The following is a 24,207-nucleotide window of genomic DNA, read 5'->3' as shown; positions in this document are numbered from 1 at the left end:
AGTGAGGAAATACAATCCATTTTGCAGGAAGACTTCCTGTTAAACTAAAGTGTGCTTCTTTTCATACTTTTGTTTCTTCATGATTTCACATATAGTAGAAGGTTTACAAGGTAAGAAATGTGTTCATTCTTAAGAATATCGTTTATATTTAATTTGTTTATTCTCAACACTTCTTTTTTAGATAATTTTAGTTATATCTTTCTTTTTTTCCCAATTTTTCTGTTGAAGTCAGAAACTTCTTTATGTAAAACATGAATTTAAGGAAACCATGCATTTTTGTAGTTGATAGGCCCTACCAGAGTATATTTTGGTGATTCTCCTGCCTGCTAAAATCAATCAGTCAATATTTCTGTTAACCTTTAATTTTTTTAAGAAAGTAAGTTTCATACATACTGAACCAAATTGACTCTAATATACTTCCATAGTCCCAACTGTCTTCAAAGAATGTCAAAATTAGTGAAACCATACCAGTGACAACAATAAAAATTACAAGAGACATTATAAGGCATTTTATAATTTATATAACATATAATTTTATTTATGTATTATAATTCCATAATTTACATGATGATTTATGTAAATACACAGAATTATAATTTTTATACTTATAAAATTATAAAAGACATTTTCATAGTATGTGAATCTTTGAATTTCTTGTTTGCCAGTTTTCTTTTACATGTTTTGATTATTGAATAGTAAACCCCTTTGCTGCTCAATCTCCTGACGCTAAAGAAGCCTTTTAAATGTGTTTTTGTCTTAATTTCCCCATACATAAAATAAAATAAAAATTACTTCCTCCCTCTACCACAATATTTTAAGAATGCTTTATAGCCATAATAGTATATGCTGAAATCAATATAATGTAAGCTTGTTTAAATACGTATTTCTTCCTTTTTTTCCATTTATACCTATCTTTAAATTGTCCTGTGTGTGTTCTATCCTCCCCATTCACAGATCTTTGTATTTTTTGTTAGATTTGTCTGTTTCTGGAAGGATAGAAAAATCGCTACCCAAGATCTTAGAATTCCTCACTTGCATTCCACTCTGTAAATTCCAAAGGGAATCAGAGAGGGAAAGAAGGAAGGAAAGAAGAAGAGAAAAAAAATAAAAATCTGTTTACATTGTGTTCAGAAAATATATGCAAGAATCACTTCTGTTTTTAGCAGATGAACTGTGCCACATTAAAGTGCATGTCACTATAGGGACAAAAATAATGGAAGAAATAAGAAGATGAAGTTAATGGGTAAAAGGATGATGCCTTTGCCAGAATTTGAAGGTTTTCTCTCCACATAAGAAAGATGGATAGATACAGTATTAGTATATCATTTTTCTATAATAGATAAGGAAACTAAATTATTTCTTTACGATAAAATGAGACCATCAATTGAATGGGTTTTCATTACAAATGAGAATTTAAGTGCATTGTAACGTCTGTGAGAAATACTGTCCACTAGAAGAGCCAACTTTCAATGGCAGTAACTGATAATAAATCAAGAAGGGAAAACAAAGAGCAAGCTCTTGTTTCCAGACAGTTTCCTGGAATCTCCATTTCCCCAAAGTACACCTTGAGGGCACATCCTCATTATTTGCAAAATAAGTATATCTAAAGAGGCTGACCAATGAGATTGGATTCTTCATTAGGAAGACTTTTTGAAAACAGTAATCTGTCCATTATTGGTGTTGTGTGGTTTCTTGGAAACAATATGATGAAAATTTTCCACGCTGGGTTTTAGTTATTTTTCCTAAAACAAGTATTCTGATGACTCATTTCTTTCATTTTTACCATCTCTCCAATTCCACCTACATCTCAGCCATGAAGAGCGAGCCTAAGAGGAATTACTCAGAAGTGACTGAGTTTGTTCTACTAGGATTCATAACCCCTCCAAAAGTACAGATCCTCTTATTCCTAGTGTTCTTGCTGATCTACATGGTCACTGTGGTGGGAAATATTAGCATGATAATTGTCATTAAGGTGGACTCCAGACTTCATATGCCTATGTATTTCTTCCTTAGAAACTTGTCCTATTTAGATCTCTGCTACTCCACAGTCATTGCTCCCAAAACTTTAGCCAACTTCCTATCTAAGGGAAAGAAGATTTCTTACAATGGCTGCGCAGCCCAATTTTTCTTCTTTGCCCTGTTTGTCACAACTGAAGGCTTTCTTCTGGCTGTCATGGCATTTGATCGATTCTCGGCCATTTGTTCCCCTCTCCTTTACCCCGTGCACATGTCCCAGAAAGTCTGTGCTCAGTTGGTGACTGGATCCTACATCTGTGGAGGCATCAACTCCATGGTTCAAACAGGTTTCACCTTCAGTTTGCGTTTCTGTGGAGAAAACAGACTAGACCACTTTTTCTGTGACGTCCCAGCCCTGATCAAGATCTCCTGTGTGGACACATCTGTGAATGAGATTGTGTTGTTCATTCTCTCGGCCGTCATTATCATCACCACCACAACTGTCATTGTGGTTTCCTATGCTTACATCCTGTCCACCGTCCTGAAGATCCCCTCGACCCATGGCAGGGGTAAGACCTTCTCCACTTGTGGCTCCCATATAGCAGTGGTGAGTTTATTCTATGGGGCTGTATTCTTCATGTATGCCCAGCCTGGGGCTATCTCCTCTCCAGAGTCAAACAAGATTGTAGCTGTGCTGTACACACTGGTAATACCGATGTTAAACCCTCTAATATACAGTCTAAGAAACAGAGATGTGAAAGAGGCTATGAAAAGAATACTACTACACAGGAAATGATTCCTCCCCTGATAATTGTAAAACCCTCATTCAGTGGACACATTTTGTTTCCTAAGGGTCTCAGTTATCCTTGTTCTTGTAAAATTAGTATTATCAAAGATATTTTTATATACAGCAACAAATGTTTTTCTAAGTGTTACAAAATGGTATTTCTATGCTTAGAATATATGAAAGAATTATCTGTTTTCAATTTCTGATGTGATAATGTTTTCATTTCAATTTTGCTTTAAGAAGTAAATGGTAAGAGCTGCTAGTATATAATAATTAAAATATTACATCTGTGTGAATGATTCTTTAACTTTTCTGCTTTACAAAACAAGTAAACTGACATTTTTTTAAAGCATTTTATTTAGAGAGAGAGAGAGTGCATGCATGTGAGCAGGGGAGGGGCGGAGAAAGGGGGAGAGAGAGAATTGCAGGCAGGCTCCACACTGTCAGTGCAGAGCCCCACGTGGCACTTGAACTCACCATCTGTGAAGTGATAACCTGAGCTGAAATCAAGAGTTGGATGTTTGACTGACTGAGCCACCCAGGCGACCCCTGGTATTTGTTTGGAAAAGAGAACAGCCATAGTGTATAGGTGGCAAAACAGAACAGTAATGGTTACATAGAACACTTAAGTAAAGGCCCCCTTTTTCCCAGAGATCCAGGTTTATATTCTGAAAAGTATCATCCTTAGCATTACTACTGCTATAAAAACAGGACGCACAATATCTTATTTGATATTCACATGGAAATATGTGTCAATAATGCTCTCTTAAGTTTTTATTTCTTCATTTTCTTCTTAGTATAAAATGATATGTTTTATAATAAAAGCTGAAGCATAAAAAGCAAATACCATTTTTATCAACATTTTCAAATGAGGAAATTGAGGCAGTTGGGAACTAAGGAGGTTGGTGTAGCCAAAATGCAACACTAATATGGCACCAGAATTTTTATTATTCTAATATATGCTGTAAAGCATGTGGAATATTCTAAAAATATAATCTCACAATCTAGAAACAACCATTTTTGAAGGACGTATAGTTATGTGGCCAGTCTTTAAACTGTAACAGATCTGACCCATTATCCTGTCATTAATTGTACAAATGTAATTCTGTATTTATTTTCTTATGAAATTTTAATCAATTTTGCATGTAAAGCAGTATGACATTTGCATACCATTTTATTTATCGGTCTTTTTACTTTTAATTTATTGCCTATACTTACCCATTCAAAATCAGATAAATATTTTTGAATATTAATGTTTTTCTATAAGATATTTGACTTTTAGTTATTATAAAAGTGATTTTTCTATTTGGTGTGGACTGAGGTACTTGCTCAAGTTTTTTCTTTCTATCAGCTAGAAATACTTAAAAAAATTGTTTTTAATGTTTGTTTATTTTTGAGAGAGAGAAAGACACAGTGTGAGTGGGGAAGGGGCAGAGAGAGAGGGAGACACAGAATCCAGAGCAGGCTTCAGGCTCTGAGCTGTCCAGCACAGAGCCCGACACGGGGCTCGAACTCACAAACCGTGAGATCATGACCTGAGCCAAAGTCGGACACTTAACTGAGTGAGCCACCCAGGCGCCCCTCCATTGACTAGGAATATTTTTAATACCTAAAAAAATGTGGAGAGGAAAGAAATGTTTTGCCCTGGTTTGTCATAATGTACAACACTTTATATACTGCTGAATATAATTTTCGAAAGCTTTACAATTCTGCATTAACCTGATCAGAAGAGTTCCATGATATTCTTTGCTAACGTTAAGTGGCGAATTATTGTGAAGTGAATTATATGATCCAGGTATGCGTATATAGAACCGCTCAGGACTCCCTGGAGGGTTTGGCTCCGGAAGCAAACCATGGACGCAGTTGCAGTTGCTGCCATCTGGTGGCTGTCGTCCACCCTACTAAGTCTGAAGAGAAGAGTCTGGATACTGTGATAGAATGGAACTTCCAGAACAGTGGTTAAAAATTCAAAGTACTTCCTAAATTACTTGGCTTCCACCCCCATCACATTGTCCTGAGCAAGGGAGATTGGTTGACTATAAGCAGACATGTGGAAAGTTACCCTATTCCTCCCTGCCTCCTGAGGGAAAGTTGTCTGGAGTTGCCAGCCCTACTTTCCCACCCCTCCTTTTGTGCTTTTCCTTCACCAAAAATGAATCATGTAAGATCTCACCCTTGTTTCAGAAAAGGGATGCGTAGAAAAGGGAAAATATTTGTCAATTATATTGTTTCTGAATTTGTCTTATCTTGAGAAATATTTTGATAGGATTTTACTGAATGTTATTAGAATTGTATATGTTTATCACTGAGACAGAGCATTATTTGTTTTTCTCATACTAATGAGGGCACATTTTGGACTCAAGCTTGTCTGAACATCATTCAAAGATGGAGACTTTTTCCTCCTTGTTTATTCTGAAGAAGAGGTTGTGTAACAATGAAATTATTTCCTCTTTGAGAGTTTGTGAGAACTGGTGGGAGATGCCATCTGGACAAGGAGTTTCTATTATGGAAAGAGTTTGACTAATGATTGACTTGATTTAGTGGTTACCAAAAGTGATGATAATAAAGACATTTAACAACTTGTTAAGAAATGTTATATATCAGTGTTTAATATATCAATCAATACAAAGTAGCCCCTTTAGTCTTCTTCTTAAACTGCTTAACTAGTGGTAAAGTTTTCAACACAAATCATCCTAAAGTTTCCATGCCATTTCTTTTCCTTCCTTCCTCCCTCCCTGTATTCCTCTTCCTTCCTTCCTCCCTTCCTTCCTTCCTTCCTTCCTTCCTTCCTTCCTTCCTTCCCTCTCTCTTTATTTTTCTTTCTTTCATTCCTTTTCCAAATTGTTGGGAGAAATCTTTGGTTTGATGTGTTATTGCTAAATGAAATTTGATGCGAGGGGACTACACTAAACAAGCCATTACAATAGTTGTCCCATTAAATCAAAGTCATTAGAGGATGTGGTGTTTGAAAAAGCAAAATTTCATTTCAACAAAATTGTTTATAATGCTGAATCTTCTGAGGCTTCTGCTAAACTAATACCAATTACATTTAAAATTTCCTAGCTCCTTCTCTTGCTCCTGATGTGAGAAGTCAGTCATTCTTTCATCATTATGGGGGATAATACCTATGGGTTTTGGATAGTTGCTCTTTATTAAGCTGAGGGAAATTGCTGAGTTGTATCAGATATGAATGAATGTCTGGTTTTGTCAAATGCTTTTCCGCATCTATTGAGATGATTTTAAATACACACACATATACATATATATGATTATTTATGTACACAGGTGATTCTTTAACAACACTTTTGAATTGTGTGGGTCTACTTATATGCACATTTTTTACAACACAGTACTGTAAATGTATTTTCTCTTCCTTATAATTTTCTTATTAACATTATCTTTTCTGTATCTTCTTTATTGCAAGAATACAGTATATAATACATATAGCATAAAAATAGCAAAAAAATATGTGTTAATCAATGTGCTTATGTTATCAGTAAGGGTTGTGGTCAATAGTAGACTATTAGTAAGGTTTTGGGGGAATCAAATGTCATATGTGGATTTTCAATTATGTGTGTGGGTAATTCTACACCCCTGACCCCCATGTTGTCCAAGGGTCAATCACATATACACATGCAGATACACACACACACATACACACATACACACATATGCATATATGTGATATGTATTTTTATATATCACATGTTTATATATAATATATAAACTATATGTATATGAATTCATATAGCAAATCTTTTCTCATATATAACACACATTTAGTTTATTAAATATAATTGAGATCTATTTTAGTTTGTTTATAGTATAGTAAATTAAATATAGTACATTAAATTAATTTATTTTTGAATATTAAACCAGCTTTATATCCTAAGATAACCCCTACCTGGTCATGGTGTATGATAGTTTTGATCTTTTTCTAGATTGAATTTACTAAAATTTTGTTTAGAGATTTTGCATCTATGTTCACAACAGATATTGGCTAGTAGTTATCTTCTTCTTTTTCTATCTAGTTTACCATTAACAGTACACTAGCTTCATAGAATCAATCAGGAAGTAGTTTCTTGTTTTAAATTCTTTGGGAAAGTTCATGCAGAATTGTTACTAAGGTTTTGCTCAAATGGTTGGTAGAATTCACTAGTGAGCCAAACTGGAGTGTTTCTTTGTGGGATCCTTTTTAACTACAATTTCAATTTTTTGAAGTGTTCTCAGGGAAATAAACTGGGGTACTCATTGGGCTTACCACATTTCTTTCCCATTTTTTAGGAATCACTGTGCTTCATTGTCTACAATCCAATGTCTTCAATGTATATGTGTATATATTCGTATGTATATGTGTGTCTGTAAGTGTGTTTGTGCCATAGATAGATAATAGATGATAGATGATGATGATGATAGATAGATAGGTAGATAGATAGATAGAGGTGCTGAGAGCGAGAGAGAGAAAGAGAGAGAGAGAGAGAGAGATGTTCCCTTTTTGTTGATTTAGGCTCCTATGACTTCTTCTTGAACAGAATCAGAAGTCTACTCATATCTTTTCTATTTCCCAAGTCAAATTAAACTTCGTTTTCAATCTGCTTGAGTAGTAGGGAAACATTTATTTTAGTTAGATTTTTTTTTTTAATTACCTGTTTAACTAGGGGTTTTCATAGGTAGGGTCAATGTGCCCACTGCTTCTCATTGAACATTGAAGAGTCACTGAAGGCAATTAAGTCCGTATTTTCAGTGGATAAAACTGTTCTATTGTTGATGAAGTTGCCTGCACAGGCTGCCTGAGGTTCAGCGAAGAAAGTTATCTATATCTGTTCCTTTTTTTGAAGGATGGTCTCACTCTTTGAAGGCCAAATTCTTTTGGGGATGACACTTTGATTCTTAAGACCACTTCTCTTAGTTCTCAGCATTTTGTATTCCATTCCAGAGAATTACCTTCGATTCTATGGCACAAGTGATTTGGGTGTCCATCATTTGTAGACCAGGAATGATTCTTTGTTTCCTATCCAGGAATCTCTGCAGCAGGAGTTAGTCATGTGCCTTTTCTTATTTTTGAAAATGTAAATCACCACATTTGAGTTCATAGGTCTTCGGTCTTTTTACCCCATTGGTGTTATCAATCCTCTTCTCTGGACAGTAAAACTACACTTATTCTACTCTGCCACTCTTGCATTTTGGGAAGACAGACATCTTCGTGCCTCAATAACAATTCACTTTCTTCAAATCAAATGAGGGTCTTTTAAAATTTGTTTTGCTGCAAAGGATTACTACCTTCCCCCTTCATGGGCAGGCTCTTTTATCTTTTTTTTTCTTCCTGTTAGTGCGTTATTGAGTATTCTTAGTGTAATATCATTGCTGCTGTTACTATGTAGCTTAATATTTCGTAGTTTATGTGAGATATAATAAGAATGATACCTTGCACATATCTATCTATCTATCTATCTATCATCTATCTATCTATCTATCATGCTATGTTTTACAGATATTAATATATGTAATCCACACATCAACTCTATGAGAAGTTACATTTGTTATCTCCAGTTTCCAAACAAACAACATATGTGATTGGAAAATGAAAAAAAAAAAAAAAAAGTGAGGGGATGCCTGGTTGGCTCAGTTGCTTCAGTGCCTGACTCTTGATTTCTGCTCAGGTCATGATCTCACAATTTCTGAGATCGAGCCCCACGTCACCTGCCCCCGCCCTCCCGTCCCCCATGCTGTCATCGAGGAGCCTGCTTGGGATTCTCTTTTCACCCTTCCCCCACTTATGCACTCTCTCTCTCTCTCTCTCTCTCTCAAAACAAATAAATACACTTAAAAAAAAAGTGGAGGGGCCCCTGGATGGCTCAGTCAGTTAAGCTTCCAACTTCAGCTCAGGTCATGATCTCACAGTTGGTGGGCTCCAGCTATGAGTCCAGCTGTGCTGACAGTGCGGAGCCTGGAGCCTGCTTTGGATTCTGTGTCTCCCTCTCTCTCTGCCCCTCCCCTGCTCATTCTCTCTCTCTCTCTCTCTTGCTCTCTCAAAAATAAGTAAACATTAAAAATTTTTTTTAAAAAGTGGAGATAGTGAAAAGTATGCTAAAACAAGAAATTTAAGGGGCTCTTGGGTGGATCAATTTGTTAAGCCTCTGACTCTTGATTTCACCTTAGGTCAGGATCTCACAGTTTCGTGAGTTCAATCCCCCTGTACACTGACCATGCACACTGACCATGCAGAACCTGCTTGGGATTCTCCCTCTCTCCCTCTCTCTGCCCCTCCCTTGCTTGCATTCTCTCTGTCTCTCTCAAAATAAATAAATAAATATTTTTAAAAAATAAGAAATTTAAATATGTTTGATACCCAGTGTTGGGGAGGGATTATGAGTGCTGGTAGAGTTGAGTATATAAACACTCAAAGATAAATAGATTTAAGTAAAAAGTCAAAATGAAAACAGTTTGAGACAATGAAGATATATAATACAAGAATACTCAAGTAACTGTACATCAGGATAGTAGGAGTGTTACAGAATTTTAAAGTAGTTGGTAGCTATTATAAGGTATTTTGTAAAACATGATTTTACATACACAAGTTTACAAAAAAGAAATAATAAAATAAATTTAATATTAATTATATACCATGTATTGTGACAATATTAATTGACTGAATGATGCACATTAAAAAATAATTTGCAGGGGTGCCTGGGTGGTTCAGCAGGCTAAGCATCTGACTGTTGATTTCTGTCTAGGTCATGATCTCATGGTGATGAGATCAAGCCCTGTGTTGGCTTCACACTGAGCATGGAGTCTGCTTAACATTCTCTCTCCCTCTCTCTCTCTCGCCCCGTCCCCTGCTTGCACCTCTCTCTCTCTCTCTCTCTCAAAACAAATAAATAAAATCTTTAAAAAATAATTTGCAAATCTGAAGGGTAAAAAAATCACTGATATTCCTTGCTTTCATTGTCCATTATTCTTGACTTGTAGGTGTATCACTTATAACTTTTAATACTAATAATTTTCAGTTAGGAGTTGTTTTTAGAATTTGGTATAAGTCAGAAAACCTATTTGCCATTTTATTTATTTATTTAGTTAGTTAGTTTATTTACTTTATTTTTGAGAGAGAGAATGGGGGAGAGGCAGAGAGAAAATCCTAAGCAGACTCTGTGCTGTCTGTGCAGAGCCTGACATGGGGCTTGATCTCACAAACTGTGAGATCATGACCTGAGCTGAAATCAAGAGTTGGACGCTCAACCAACTGAGCCACCCAGGCTCTCTCTCTAACCTGTCATTTAAATGAAAAAAAAAAATCGGGGGGATGCGTGGGCGGCTTAGTCAGTTAAGCATCCAGCTTCCACTCAGATCATGATCTTGCAGTTTGTGGGTTTGAGCCTTGCTCTGGGCTCTGTGCTGACAGCTCAGAGCCTGGAGCCTGCTTTGGATACTGTGTCTCCATCTTTCTCTCTGCCCCTCCCCACTGGCGCCCTGTCCCTGTCTCTTAAAAATAAATAAACACTAAAAAAAAGTTTTTAAATAAATGAGCAAAATTTTATTTATTATTGGGGTTTCATAAAGTCTCAGAAGTGTCTTCAAATATTCCATGCCAAGACATTTTTACTGTATATAAAATATACTCTCTACTTTTATAGCATTCTTTAAAATGTCTTTTAGAGCCCAAGATAAAAGTAGATGTATAGAGTGGAAATGTAAGTAAAGTAACAGAATGCCTTGGATGTGGGTGAACCTGGTATATCTAAGCAGGATAGATCTAGTTTAAATATCTATTGCATCTGGGGCACCTGGGTGGCTCAGTCAGTTGAGCAACCAGTTCTCAGTTTCAGTTCAGGTCATGATCCCAAGGTCATCAGATCAAGCCTTGCATTAGGCTCATGCTCAGTGTGGAGCCTGCTTTAGTTTCTCTCTCTCTCTCTCTCTCTCTCTCTGCCCCTCTCCCACTCTGTCTCTCTCTCAAATAATAAAATAAAACAAAGAAACAAACACCCACTGCATCAGAAAAGCAAGAAATAGGTTGTATATATTCCATATTTGTGTTGGATAAAGACAGAAATTCCTGGAAGTATTATTTGTAAAACAATGCTTTGAAGGATGAAGAATATCCTTTTAGGAGAATCTTTATAATTAATAATGATTTTGATTGACTGTGAGTGACTCAACCACTATTCTTCCAGGAAGCAAAAAGAAGACTAAATTCACTGATTCTTGAACTTCTACATGGAGACTGATTTCTTAAGTCATTTGAAAATCTTAAAGTACATATGAATGCTTTTCCATGTTCATCTCACTAATAAGATAATTTTCAATGTTAAGATTAAGAATGAGGTGTGATCCAGGAATCAGTATTAAAAGTAGAGTGAAACAAACCCTCCCCAGCTGATTCTGAGGTATGGGGAAGTTTGGCGAACACTGACCTAATTGACCTCCAGGGCCTTCTTACTTTTCAAAAACATCTGACGTCTGTGTGTGTGTGTGTGTGTGTGTGTGTGTGTATTTCTAATCTACTTTCTGGGTTTTAAGAATAACTATATGGCTAGATCAAATTTATGGCAGATCACATATAAGAGGAATCTTCAGTTCTGTCTTTGCAGAATATAAAGAGTAAGATAGTTCTTTTTTTTTTATTTTTTGAACATTTATTTATTTGTGAGAGACAGAGAGAGACAGAACGCACACGGGGGAAGGGCAGAGAGAGAGAGGGAGACACAGAATCTGAGGCAGGCTCCAGGCTCCGAGCTGTCAGCACAGAGCCTAATGCAGGGCTCAAACTCACGAACTGTGAGATCATGACTTGAACTGAAGTCCAGCGCTTAACTGACTGAGCCACCCAGGCACCCCAAGAGTAAGATATTTCTTGAGTTTCAAACCAAAGATCCAGACTAAGATTTCCTTTTGGTTCAAATAAGTAAAAATGAGGAACATAAGACTTAGAAATAAAAAGACTTAGAAATAAAAAGACTTCTAATCATAAGACTAAGAAATAAAAAAGTCTGCTTATTGACTATACTCAGAACAAATCTAATATATATTGTGAAGCATTTTTGTAATTAACTACACTTTCGTCAAAACTTCCTTTAAAAGAATAATCAATTATTAAAAAGTTTCAATGAAGCTTCTTTTGGAATCTGCTGGATCTCAAGTAAAGTAAGTGGTTTTTGAACATCAACTTTTTCTGAAGGCAATTTTCTTAGTTTAGCAAACCTTTCTTTTTTTTCTATTAATCTTTCATAGATCCATTATTTATTGAGCACTTGTTTCTTCCCAGTTGCTATATATTTCATTTAATTTAAACGTATCATTTAATTTAATCCTTATAGTAACAATCCTATGGGGTAAATGTTCTAAGGTATACCTTGCTGATGAGAAAACCAAGGTGAATGAAATGTGAACAATTTTCCCAAGATTAGTTAGCCAGTGAATGGCATGACATGGATTAAAATTCAGATTTATGTGAGTTAAAATGTCACTCTTTAAAAAAAAATGCCACGCTTTTAACTAATAAAACATTTTGACTTTACACACAAAAAAATAGTGACAGAAGCTACACCAGTTTTACTTCTGATTCTATGGTACTTTTAATTTTATGAAAATTTCTGAGTAACAATGTGACTTCAAATATCATAGTAAGTTCCTTGAAGGGAAAAAAAATTGTCAGTTCTGAAATTAAATAAAGTAATGGAACCATAGAATTATAAAATTTCTTATATTTCACTTGACTTTAATATTTCTTTAAACAATTTTTTGATGTTTATTTATTTATTTATTTATTTTTAAATGTTTATTTTTGAGAAAGAGACAGAGCACAAGTGGGGGAGGGGTAGAGAGAGAAGGAGACACAGAATCTGAAGCAGGCTCCAGGCCCTGAGCTGTCAGCACAGAGTTGGACGCGGGGCTTGAACCTACGAACAGTGAGATCCTGACCTGAGCCAAAGTTGGATGCCTAACTGACTGAGCCACCCAGGTGCCCTAAATTTAATATTTCTGATACTTAAAAATTACTGACTTTTTTTTTAAAAAAAGAGAAGTTCTTTTATTTTTTTAAGTTTATTTATTTTGAGAGAGAAAGAGAGTGGCAGAGGGGTTGAGAGAGAAAGACAGAGGAAGAATTCCAAGCAGGCTCTACACCATCAGTGTGGAGCCTGACTCAGGGCTCCAGCTAACAAACCATGAGATCATGACCTGAGCCAAAACCAAGAGCCAGAGGCCAAACTGACTAAACCACCAGGTGCCCCCAAATTATTGATATTTTATCCATATGCCTCTTTAGTGCTTAGTATTAAGATGGATAGTTATTTAAAAAGCAAAAAGCAAAACCTATGAAATATTGATATTTTTGGCTCTATTTCCATTGATGCCTTCAGTTTCATTAACACATATACAAGGAAAAAAGGGACTTCTTGTTGGTGAAAGTTAAGCTGGTACTTCAACCATAATACCTCTATATAAACAGAATAATTTCTATAATTGAGATGTTAGCATTTGACAGGAAAAGGCAAAGTCATGCTGCAGTTTGGCTGCCAACAAGGGAGTGGAGGTACCAGAATCAGAGATCAGAGATTTGCAGTAAGTGAAGTAGGAAGTAGAAGTTGAAAAAAACATTAGTGGAAGAGTTTGATCATTTCATGTGACTTTCTTTTTTTTTTTTTTTTTTAATTTTTTTTCAACGTTTATTTATTTTTGGGACAGAGAGAGACAGAGCATGAACGGGGGAGGGGCAGAGAGAGAGGGAGACACAGAATCGGAAACAGGCTCCAGGCTCTGAGCCATCAGCCCAGAGCCCGACGCGGGGCTCGAACTCAAGGACCGCGAGATCGTGACCTGGCTGAAGTCGGACGCTTAACCGACTGCGCCACCCAGGCGCCCCTCCTAATGTCTTTTAAATAGCAGAATGTTTTGAGAACTAAATTAACTGTGTCTTTTAGTGGGAAAGGAGATGACCTGTGTTTTTACCCAGCCTTCCATTCCTAACACAAAAATAATTTTTAGGTGTTTGTTTCCTGGTTTATTTATTTGACTAACATCTGTTTGCTTTAAGATGTTCTAGTAATTGTAAAACTGAGGGTTGATGGGAGGGGAGGGTGGGTGATGGGTATTGAGGAGGGCACCTTTTGGGGTGAGCACTGGGTGTTGTATGGAAACCAATTTGACAATAAACTTCATATATTGAAAAAAAAAGAAAATGGGCAAAAAAAAAGATGTTCTAGTAATTGTAAATATTGCCTTTCACACTCAGTCCCATGTTATTCTCACAGTAATCCCATAATGCATTATTATTATCTTCCATCTGATAGAAGATTTCAAGATGTTGAGAGTGCAGGTCATTATTTTAGATTCTATTAGATTGAAAGAGGCAAGATTTGGACTCAGTCCATCTGATTCCACAGCTCTGAACAAATGGCATAAAATGACTGACCCAGACGTCCTCATTTCCCATATTGTAATGACACTAAGTACAAAATATGTGATATATTTGGGTACTGGTACTCCCAGGTAAGGCTACTCTGTCAGATGTGTTGCCAAGGACACTTAGCATTTTTTTTTTCATTCACTGGGAACTTTGGGAACCAAAAGTTAACAAGGCATTCCACAGGCTTCCTGATCATCCACTCATTTTCTCAGATAGGTCTCAGCTATGAAGAAAGAGCTGAATAGGAATTACTCAGAACTGACAGAGTTTATTCTGCTGGGATTCAGAACATCTCCAGATGTACAGATTTTTTTATTCTTATTCTTCTTGCTTATCTACATGGTCATTGTGGTGGGAAATATCAGCATGATAATTGTCATTAAAATAGACTCCAGACTTCATACGCCTATGTATTTCTTTCTCAGAAATTTGTCCTATTTAGATCTCTGCTACTCCACAGTCATTGCTCCCAAAACTCTGGCTACTTTCTTGTCCACGGACAAGAAAATTTCCTACAATGGCTGTGCAACACAATTCTTTTTCTTCGCTCTTTGTGTTGGGACTGAAGGCTTTCTTCTAGCCGTGATGGCATATGATCGCTTCTCAGCCATTTGCTCGCCCTTCCTCTATACTGTACATATGTCTCAGCAGGCTTGTATTCGTTTAGTGTTTGGCTCCTATATCTGTGGAGGCATCAACTCCATGGTCCAAACAGGTTTCACCTTCAGTTTGCGTTTCTGTGGAGAAAACAGACTAGACCATTTTTTCTGTGACGTCCCAGCCCTGATCAAGATCTCATGTGCTGACACGTCTGTGAATGAGATTGTGCTGTACATTCTCTCTGCCCTCATCATCATCACAACCACAACTGTCATTGTGGTTTCCTATGCTTACATCCTGTCCACCGTCCTGAAGATCCCCTCGACCCATGGCAGGGGTAAGACCTTCTCCACTTGCAGCTCTCACATTACTGTGGTGAGCTTATTCTATGGGACGGTGTTCTTCATGTATGCCCAGCCTGGGGCCATCTCCTCACCACAGAAAAGCAAGATTATAGCTGTGTTCTATACTTTTATCATCCCCATGTTGAATCCACTGATTTATAGCCTAAGGAACAGGGAGGTGAAACATGCTGTGAAAAGGATACTGTTGAGAAAATTATCTTTTCATTGACATCCAGCTATCTATAAAACTGTAGAATAGAATAAAAACAATATTTTCAATAATTTGTTATAGAATAGTTTCAACTAAAGCCATCCAAAAGTTTTGAGTATCAAAGTGTTTTTTTTTTTTTCAGGAGTAGAATTTAGTGATTCCACACTTACATATAACACTCAGTGCCCATCCCAACAAATGCCCTCTTTAATGCCCATCACCCCACCCAACATCCTCCAGCAGCGTAGTATCAATATATTCTTTAGAAATGAATTTAAAAATCAATATAGATTTTCCATATTTCTACAGTTCATGGTGTGGTGTGTAGTTATTATGTAGATTTGTTGTTCATGTTTTATTTTTCTTAGATGCATATGCAAAATTATAACTTACAAATACAGTATCCTAATTTAATACACACATTCAATTTATCAATATATATCTACAAATATATATAAATATGTGTAAATATTTACATCTCCATCTATATATCTGGAGAGGGAGAAAGGCAGGAGAGACATTACTGAATGTTCTATGCTTTGTTTTCTCCAAATCATAATCAAGTTTGCTACTGTCCAATCTTTTCAAATGAGATTTCAAGATACTATGGTATTATAAATTATTGTCTCTGTCTATATTATACAAAAGAGTGGTAGAAAGTATTACTTCAATAATATTCTTAATAATATCTTTCCATTGTCTAAACATTAATGATTGCACCAAGAAGCAAAAACTAAAAATAAATAAGTAAATGTGATATGGTTGATGTAAAACTATCTTGTCATGGGGGTCTTCTTTTTTTTTTTTTAATGTTTATTTACTTGAGAGAGACAGCGAGTGTGGGGAAGGGGCAGAGAGAGGGAGAGAGAGAATCCCAAGCAAGCTCCGTACTGTAAGTGTAGATCCCAGTGCAGGGCTCTATCTCACAAACCATGAGATCATGACCTGAGCCAAAATCAAGAGTCAGATGTTTACCTAACTGAGCCACCTGGGTGCCCTGTCATGGGGGTCTTAATAACAAATATTTGATCATCTTTCCAATATTGCTCATGTGTATGGGTCTCATTACTGTCTATTTACATTCTGGGATCATCTTCACAGATTGTGTATTGATTGAAAATCATTATTTTTCTCTAAATTTGAAAGATTATTGCCATGGAATTACATAAAATCATGGCTTATAATAATTTCTTTCAGTGTGCTTCATTATCTATAGTTTTATTATTAATCCTTAGAACTTTATCCTATTTTTTGTTCTTTAATGAAATTTGCCAAGGGTTTGACTTCATGCCTTTAGACTTTTGAACTCCTGGTCAATGTTTTTAAACTAGTAATTGTTTTAAAAAGTTAGTGGTATCTAGCCGTTATATAGGTTTATTGTTCTAGTTTTGTTTTGCTTATATTCAAAATTGAAACTCCTGAATTTAATACATAAATACACACATTGGATTCATTCATATAATATCTGCATATACATTTGCAAATATACATAATTATTTTGATTCATTCACTTATGATCTGGTTTTATTAAACTTTTGCTTCTGAGTTCATACGTTGAATGCTTGGTTAGTTTATTTTCTGTTTTTACTTTAATGACATATTTAAAACTTTTACTTACTGGGGCGCCTGGCTGGCTCAGTCAGTTAGGCGACCAACTTTGGCCCAGGCCACGATCTCACGGTTCATGAGTTTGAGCCCCGCATCGGGCTCTGTGCTGACAGCTCAGAGCCTGGAGCTTGCTTCTGATTCTGTGTCTCCCTCTCTCTGCACCTCGCCTGCTCATGCTCTCTTTCTGTCTCTTGAAAAATAAATAAATGTTAAAAAAAATTAAAAATAAAAAAAACTTTTACTTACTTTTCCATGTATCTTGCTTTTGTTTTTGTTATTATACAAATAATTTTTCTGCTTACTTTTCATGTTAAGAATTCTTTAGATGATGTTTCTTATTCCATTATAATTGATTTGTTTGAATGATAACGTTTTATTGTTGATGAAATATAAAAAACAATATCTCATAGATGAAGAAAGAATATTTGATAAATTTTTACACCATTTTATATTAAAAACAGTAAAATCATAAAAGTAACCAAACATCATTAATCTGTCAAATTACATTTATATGAACTAATGAACATTCTAAAGGGAAAGATATTAGACATATATGCATAAAAAATGTCCATTATCCTCAATGTAGTTCAGCATTTTATTATTTCTAGTAAGAGCAATGTGATAATAAATAAAAACTTAAAAGTATAAGGGATTAAACATAGGATTAAACTGTTCACTTATATGATTATTTACAAAGGAAATCTGAAGAAGTGTTATACAAATGTGTGAGTTAACATAGAAAATCAATTTCATGTTTATAGAACAGTAGTGAACAACTAAAATATTTAATTAGGGGCGCCTGGGTGGCGCAGTCGGTTAAGCGTCCGACTTCAACCAGGTCACGATCTCGCGGTCCGTGAGTTCGAGCCCCGCGTCGGGCTCTGGGCTGATGGCTCAGAGCCTGGAGCCTGTTTCCGATTCTGTGTCTCCCTCTCTCTCTCTGCCCCTCCCCCATTCATGCTCTGTCTCTCTCTGTCCCAAAAATAAATAAACGTTGAAAAAAATTTTTTTTTAAAATATTTAATTAAAAGGCTGCACCATTTCTATGTATATCAGATATTACCAAGGATTTAATATAATTTAGCAAAAGATATATACGACCTCAATGTGGAAAATTAGAAAATTCCTTAAAATATGCAGTAGAAAAGTAACATTCAAAAATACAAAGAAGGGAGGAGTGATGTCAGCAAGACCACAGAATAAGCTGTACCCTTCTCATATCCCTCCTGAGCAATAATTTGGCATTCATCCGTGGACAAAGTGCCTTTGTGGGAGGTTTGGGATCCAGGTAGGAGACTGTTTAACCCTGGTATAGTCCGCCACTGAAGACAACCATTTTGAGATCACAGGCCGACATCCAAGCAGTTTGACTCCTGGACGTGGTCCCAGCTCTGGCTCTGGAAACAGCACCATACCCCTGAGGACTCAACTACATCCCCTTTTGGCTTGATCCTGTGACCAGTACCAAATGCCAGGGCACTCAAAGGGAATCATGCCCCTCCATAGGTTGGGGAATAGGCATATAGACCTCCCGTCTTGTCTGTGGACCTGGAAGTAGCTGGCAAACCAGCTCCAGTCCCTCTCAGCCAGAGTCTGGGAGTTCCTGAAAGTAAGCCCACCAAACGCGATCAGATTGTAGAATCTGAGTCGTCCTGTAACTGGGTTCCGGCCTGTCCCAGCAGCAGTTCATAAATTGTCCTGCTGACACAGAGACTAGGCAGGAAACACTCCTGTCTGCACCACTAAAGATCCCTGAAAGGGCCATATATTTCCCTACAGCCACAGTCTGCCAGCAGTCCTGCGAGTCCAGGGACCCAGCAGGAGACACTCCTGTCTGTGCACCTGGCAAGAGATACATGAGGACCTGACTATGGACCCTGAAAGAGATCCTTGTCCCAGTGCCACGTTACTGAACAAGCTGCCGGAGGCAGTCCATCTACCCAGGGACCAGACAGCATCAGTGCTCACCCTAGCCCCTGGTAACAAGCATGCCAACAAAAGACTCCACTACAGACCCAAGGACAGTCTTAAACTGGCTCCAATCCAGCACCACTACAATTCTGGAGATGATTCCTTTAGCTCAGGAAACCAACAGGAGGAGGACTTTACCTGCTGAAACCAGTCCATAAATCCTGGAAGAGGCGTTTGTTCCCTAAAACACATATATACCAATCCAAAGCCACACGGATCACATAGAATCAGGTAAACACGATGACGTCGACAAATGAATTAATAAAGCTCTTGTAACGGACCCCAAAGAAATGGGGATCTACAGTTTGCCTGACAAAGAATTCAAAATAACCCTCTTAAAGAAACTCAGTGAACAACTAAACAGAATCAGGAAAACAATGCATGAGCATGCTGTCATGTGGAAGACAGGTTTTCTTCATAATTTTAATGTAAACGTATCAGTCAATCTAATAAACTTTTCTGAAAGTTTCAGCACAAAGAAAGAATTCAAGGGAAAAACAAATTTCTCGGGAATGAATAAATGTAGCTTTGATCAATTGTGCCTTGGGAGCATGAATTATTTCTCATCCATAGGGGAAAAAATGAAATAGAGAAAAAAATTTTAAAGATTACAAAGGGCTTCAATCATGTAAGAAGAGATAAGTACATGTAGGAGTAGTTTTGCCCAACAAAGGCACTTTATAAAAAGTAAAATCACAAAATGCAAGCTTAAAGAATATGTTTATAGTACATGTTCACATATACACAAATGTTCACAACCAATAAGATTATATACTGAGCTCGAAGCACCTGAGTGGCTCAGTCGATTAAGCATCGGACTTGGGCTCAAGTCATGATCTCACGGTTTGTGAGTTAGAGCCCCATATTGGGCATGCTGTGGTCAGCCTGTCAGCCTGTGAGAACAGAGCTCACTTTGGATCCTCTGTTCCCCCTCTCTCTGCCTCTCCCCTGCTTGTGCTCTCCCCAAAATAAAAAAAAAAAATTAAAAAGATAATATACTGAGCTCTACAAACGTATAAGAAAGGCACAATTAACCAGGGTGAAATGGATAAAATATTAGTACACATTCTACAGAAGAGCAAACAATATTGCAAAATTTAATTGGAATGTTTTATATCAATAGTGATTAAGGAAACGCAAATCAAGATTATAATAAAATTCCATTTTATGCCCATTTAATTAGAAAGAAGTGAAAAAGTCTGACCATGCCAAAGCTGGAGAGTACATGGTCCACAGCATACATTCTAAACAGAAGGATATTTTCTCTAAGGGAGCAAAAATTGTTTCTGGCTTGTGATATAAAAATCTTATTTTTTTAGTTTAAAATATTCTTTTGTATCATATCCTTTTTATTTACACATAGAACAAAAATCATATTTCTGTATATATACACACAGTTATTACCATATGATTGTAGTATTAACATTTCATGGTGGTGATTATACAAATGTACAAAATAGGCTGTTGCGGGTGACAATGAAAAAATAAGATTCAATCTGCAAGTGGTCCACAGGTTGTATTTTACATCACATTTGGTAGTGTAAATCAATACAGATAATTTGGGAAGTTTGTCATTACCTTCTACAGTGGATTATTTATGTATCTTATGACACAAAACTCTATTCTTGAATAGATACCCAAGAAGAGATCTTGCACATGAAGTGGAGAAGATATGTGTAAGAATGCTCATAACAGCATAATGAACAAGATAAAAAATTCCAGAAATAAAATGCTCATCAATGGGATTTTTGATCAATGAAAACTGGTGTTTTTACACAACAGAATATTATGCAACAAAGAAATGACAGATACACCCACAACAAAAGTGAATCTAAATAATATGTTAAGGAGGAAGTCATTCCCCAAACATCACTTATGGAATATGTTTAAAAAAATTAAAGTCTATACTTTATTCAGATTCATTAGTTTTTTTTTTTTCATTTCCCGGAACTCTCTCAGGATACCATGTTACATTGTATTTTCATGCCTCTATAACCTACTCTAAACTGTGACAGTTTTTAGACCTCCCTTGTTTTTGATAATCTTGATAGTTTTGAGGAGTAGTGGTCAGTTATTTTGTAGAATGCCTCTCAGCTGGAGTTTGTCTGATGTTTTTCTTATGGCTAGACTGGGATTGTGGGTATTTATAAGGAATATCATACAGGTGAAGTGACATTCTCAACACATCCTATCAAAGGTACATAGGGTATGTACTATCAACATCACTTAATCCCTGACAATGTTAACCTTTATCGTCTGGCTAAGGTGGTGCTTACCAAGTATCTCCTCTGTAGTTACTTTTTCTCTCTTTTCATACGATTCTCTTTGGAAGCAAATCACTAAGTACAGCTTCCTCTTAAAGAGTGGGGAGTGAAGCTTTACCTCCTGGTGAGGTGTGTCTACATAAATTATATGGAATTCTGTATGTGACACTTTTTAATAAAATAAAAGCAACTGAAATAAAAGTAGTTAGAAAGACCTGTGTATTTACTCAAACTATTTTAAATATTAGCAACTGGACGATTAAGGCAGTGAGATTTGGGATGGGAGGATGCAGGTATGAGAGGGAACAGCATGGTCTGAAGTTGATAGTGGAGCATGAAACAAGGATTACCACAAATCCGTTTCTGCACACTTGAAATTCAAGTGTGTTCAAATTATAATTTTGTATTATTTTTGTGTGTGCTTAATGATATTCCCCAGAATTCTATCTGACACATTAATATTTTTGTTTCTTCCTTTTTGTTTTCAGTTTGTTTTTTCCTTAACCTTTGCAACTCTCTTTATTTTCAGTGTTTATTCAGTTCTCTTTCTTCCCACTTGGTCGGTTTTTATAAGCTTCATAAGTCATAAACATTTTCCTAGGTTTCCAAGAAATTTTATATTTTAGTTTTTGCATTTATTTTTGTGATGCATTTTGAATTAATTTTTGTATGTGGTGAGAGGTATAAATTAATGTTTTGCATATAGATATCCAATTGTTTCAGCACTTTGTTGAAAAGATTATCTTTTTTCCACTGAAAAAAGATTTTGTATCCTTGCTGAAAAATCAACAACCATGTAGGCGTAGATCTATTTCTGGACTCTCTTGCTTTGGTCTCTCAGGATGTCTTGATATAAATTCCATGCTGTTTTGATTTATAATGTCTAGAATTACAATGCTAGTATTAGAATTAGTTAGGCCTCCAATTTTGTTCTTTTTCAAGTTGTTTTGGAAATCCTCTGTCCTTTGAATTTCTATGTGAAAATTTAGGATAAACTTACCAATTTCCACAAAAACCTTGTTGGGATACTGATTCAAATTGATTTGAATTCATAGATCAATTAGGGGATAACAAATCTTCTAATATTATTGAATCTTCCAATGATTTAATATGGCATATCTCTCTGTAATTTCTCTTCTGTAATTTCTCTCTGCAAATTTTTTAGTTTTTAGTAAACTGGGCTTGCACATTTGTCAGATTTATCACTAAATATTTAATATTTTTATTCTATAAAAATTTATGGTTTTAGTAGAATACAATTCTACTCAAACTCCTCCAGAAAATGAAAGTAGAAATAATATATCCCAAATCATTATGTGGCCAACATTACTTTGATAGAATACCCATCTCTCATGTACACAAATATGCAAAAGTTCTTTTTTTCTTAAGTTTATTTACTTATTTTGAGAGACAGAGAGAGTGAGTGGGGGGAGGGGTAGGGAAAGAGGGAGAGAGAGAGAATCCCAAGCAGGCTCCAGACTGTCCGTGCGGAGCTGTTGTGGGGCTCAATCCCACAAGTGTGAGACCATGAGACCTGTGTCGAAACCAAGAGTGGAACGCTCAACTGACTGAGCCACCCAGTTACCAGATACAAATATACAAAACTTTAATAAAATTTTAGAAAAATCAAATCCACAATACATAAAAGGGATACTGCATCATGACCAGTAAACTTTATACCTGGAAAGTAAAGTTGGTTTGACATTTATTATTTCTGGTAGTTTTTCTGTAGATTCTATTGAATTTAATGCACAGATAATCATGGCATCTGCTAATAAATGCAGTTTTACTCTTCTTTTTCATTTGGACTGCCTTGTTAATATCTTTCTTAACTTATCACACTTTCTTGAACACTCAATTCAATGGTGAACAGCGGTAGTGAACCAGATATCCTTGTTTTTTCCCTGGTGTTAGCAGAAAATTCTCTCTTTATAAGGTATGATGTTAATGGTTGTCTTATTGTCTTATGCTTTTGGTAAGGTTGTGAAGCTTCCTTTATATTCTAACTTTCTTATAGCTTGCACCTATAATACAGGTTGAATTTTTTCCTTATCAATAAATTTTATCATGGTTTTTCATTTTTAGTCTATTAGTAGGCTGAATAATATCCTCTAGTTTTCTCATGAGGCTGTATGGTTATGATATCACCAAAAGGATATAAGCAGCAGTGTCATTTGAAAATTATAAGTACCCTTAAAGGAAATTTGTACATCGTTCTTCTTCCTCCTTAATTTATAAGGGCTTTAATTTTTTTTTTAATTAAAATTTTCTCTCTTTGGCTGGAGCTCAACAATGGTATGTATCAAAACTTAGTGGCTTAACACAACAAACATTTAAAAGCTCATCATTTAATAATTATCTAGAATATTAACCCAGTCTCCTTAACATGATGATGGGCACAGAGTTCACAAATACAGCAAGAGGGGTATTTGAAAATCCTCATAAAGGTTAAAAATTCCCACAACATCAATGCTACCACACTATATAAGTCAGTGTGATTCACAAGCCCACCCTAGACTCACCTCTTTGTAAGAAAGACCTGGAAAATACCAGAGTGATATGTGTTATTAACTACAAAGTGGTATCTCCCTGTTGAAGGGTGTAGACTAACAAGTTAGAAAGAGCAAGTGTCCTTGATGAATGTAAAACTACTACACGATTTCTTCATTGTTTATCTCAGGACATCAGTTTTTGAAAAGGAAATAAACCTACAGTTAATTTAAGCCGCATTTATTTTGTGATTAACAAACTAACCACTTTCAAGAATCATGCTTACAAATATACAATTCAGCCTGGATTCTTCTGTAGGGGAGTCAAAACTTTACCTCTACCCATCTCAGGTTCTCATTTGGGGCTCTTAAGCAAAAAGAGATTGACAAGAGGAAAACAAAACAGTTTATTAATGTATGCAGTGCATATCACATGGGAGAAACCTAAAATAAAAATAACTTACAACGGTGATTTAGAATTCCGGTTCACATAGCAGCTTCAGCAAACAACAATACATGTACTGAGAAATGATTGGACAAAGGAAAGCAGTTTTAGGCTTCCACAGTGGCAAA

At 36.0% G+C, this 24,207-nt stretch overlaps 2 protein-coding genes across 2 annotated transcripts; both read left to right on the top strand.

The window, feature by feature from the left end:
- The first annotated feature begins 1,813 nt into the window (after positions 1-1,813).
- LOC121039039 (olfactory receptor 12-like) lies at positions 1,814-2,752 on the top strand. The gene has a single exon (XM_040489045.1). The coding sequence runs from the start codon at positions 1,814-1,816 to the stop codon at positions 2,750-2,752; it is 939 nt and encodes a 312-aa protein (XP_040344979.1).
- Positions 2,753-14,372: 11,620 nt separating this feature from the next.
- LOC121039038 (olfactory receptor 12-like) lies at positions 14,373-15,320 on the top strand. The gene has a single exon (XM_040489044.1). It carries the CDS (start codon positions 14,373-14,375, stop codon positions 15,318-15,320), a length of 948 nt encoding a protein of 315 aa, XP_040344978.1.
- Positions 15,321-24,207: the final 8,887 nt, after the last annotated feature.

This window comes from Herpailurus yagouaroundi, unplaced genomic scaffold, assembly GCF_014898765.1.
Source record: "Herpailurus yagouaroundi ecotype Mexico unplaced genomic scaffold, PumYag 166, whole genome shotgun sequence".
NCBI classification, from domain to species: domain Eukaryota; kingdom Metazoa; phylum Chordata; class Mammalia; order Carnivora; family Felidae; genus Herpailurus; species Herpailurus yagouaroundi.
The sequence above is the reverse complement of the archived record's forward strand: the minus strand, read 5'-3'. Positions and strand labels throughout refer to the sequence as shown.

Excerpts from the sequence above, each read along its gene's own strand:
- LOC121039039 (XM_040489045.1), top strand. The coding sequence starts at position 1,814 with ATGAAGAGCGAGCCTAAGAGGAATTACTCAGAAGTGACTGAGTTTGTT.
- LOC121039038 (XM_040489044.1), top strand. The coding sequence starts at position 14,373 with ATGAAGAAAGAGCTGAATAGGAATTACTCAGAACTGACAGAGTTTATT.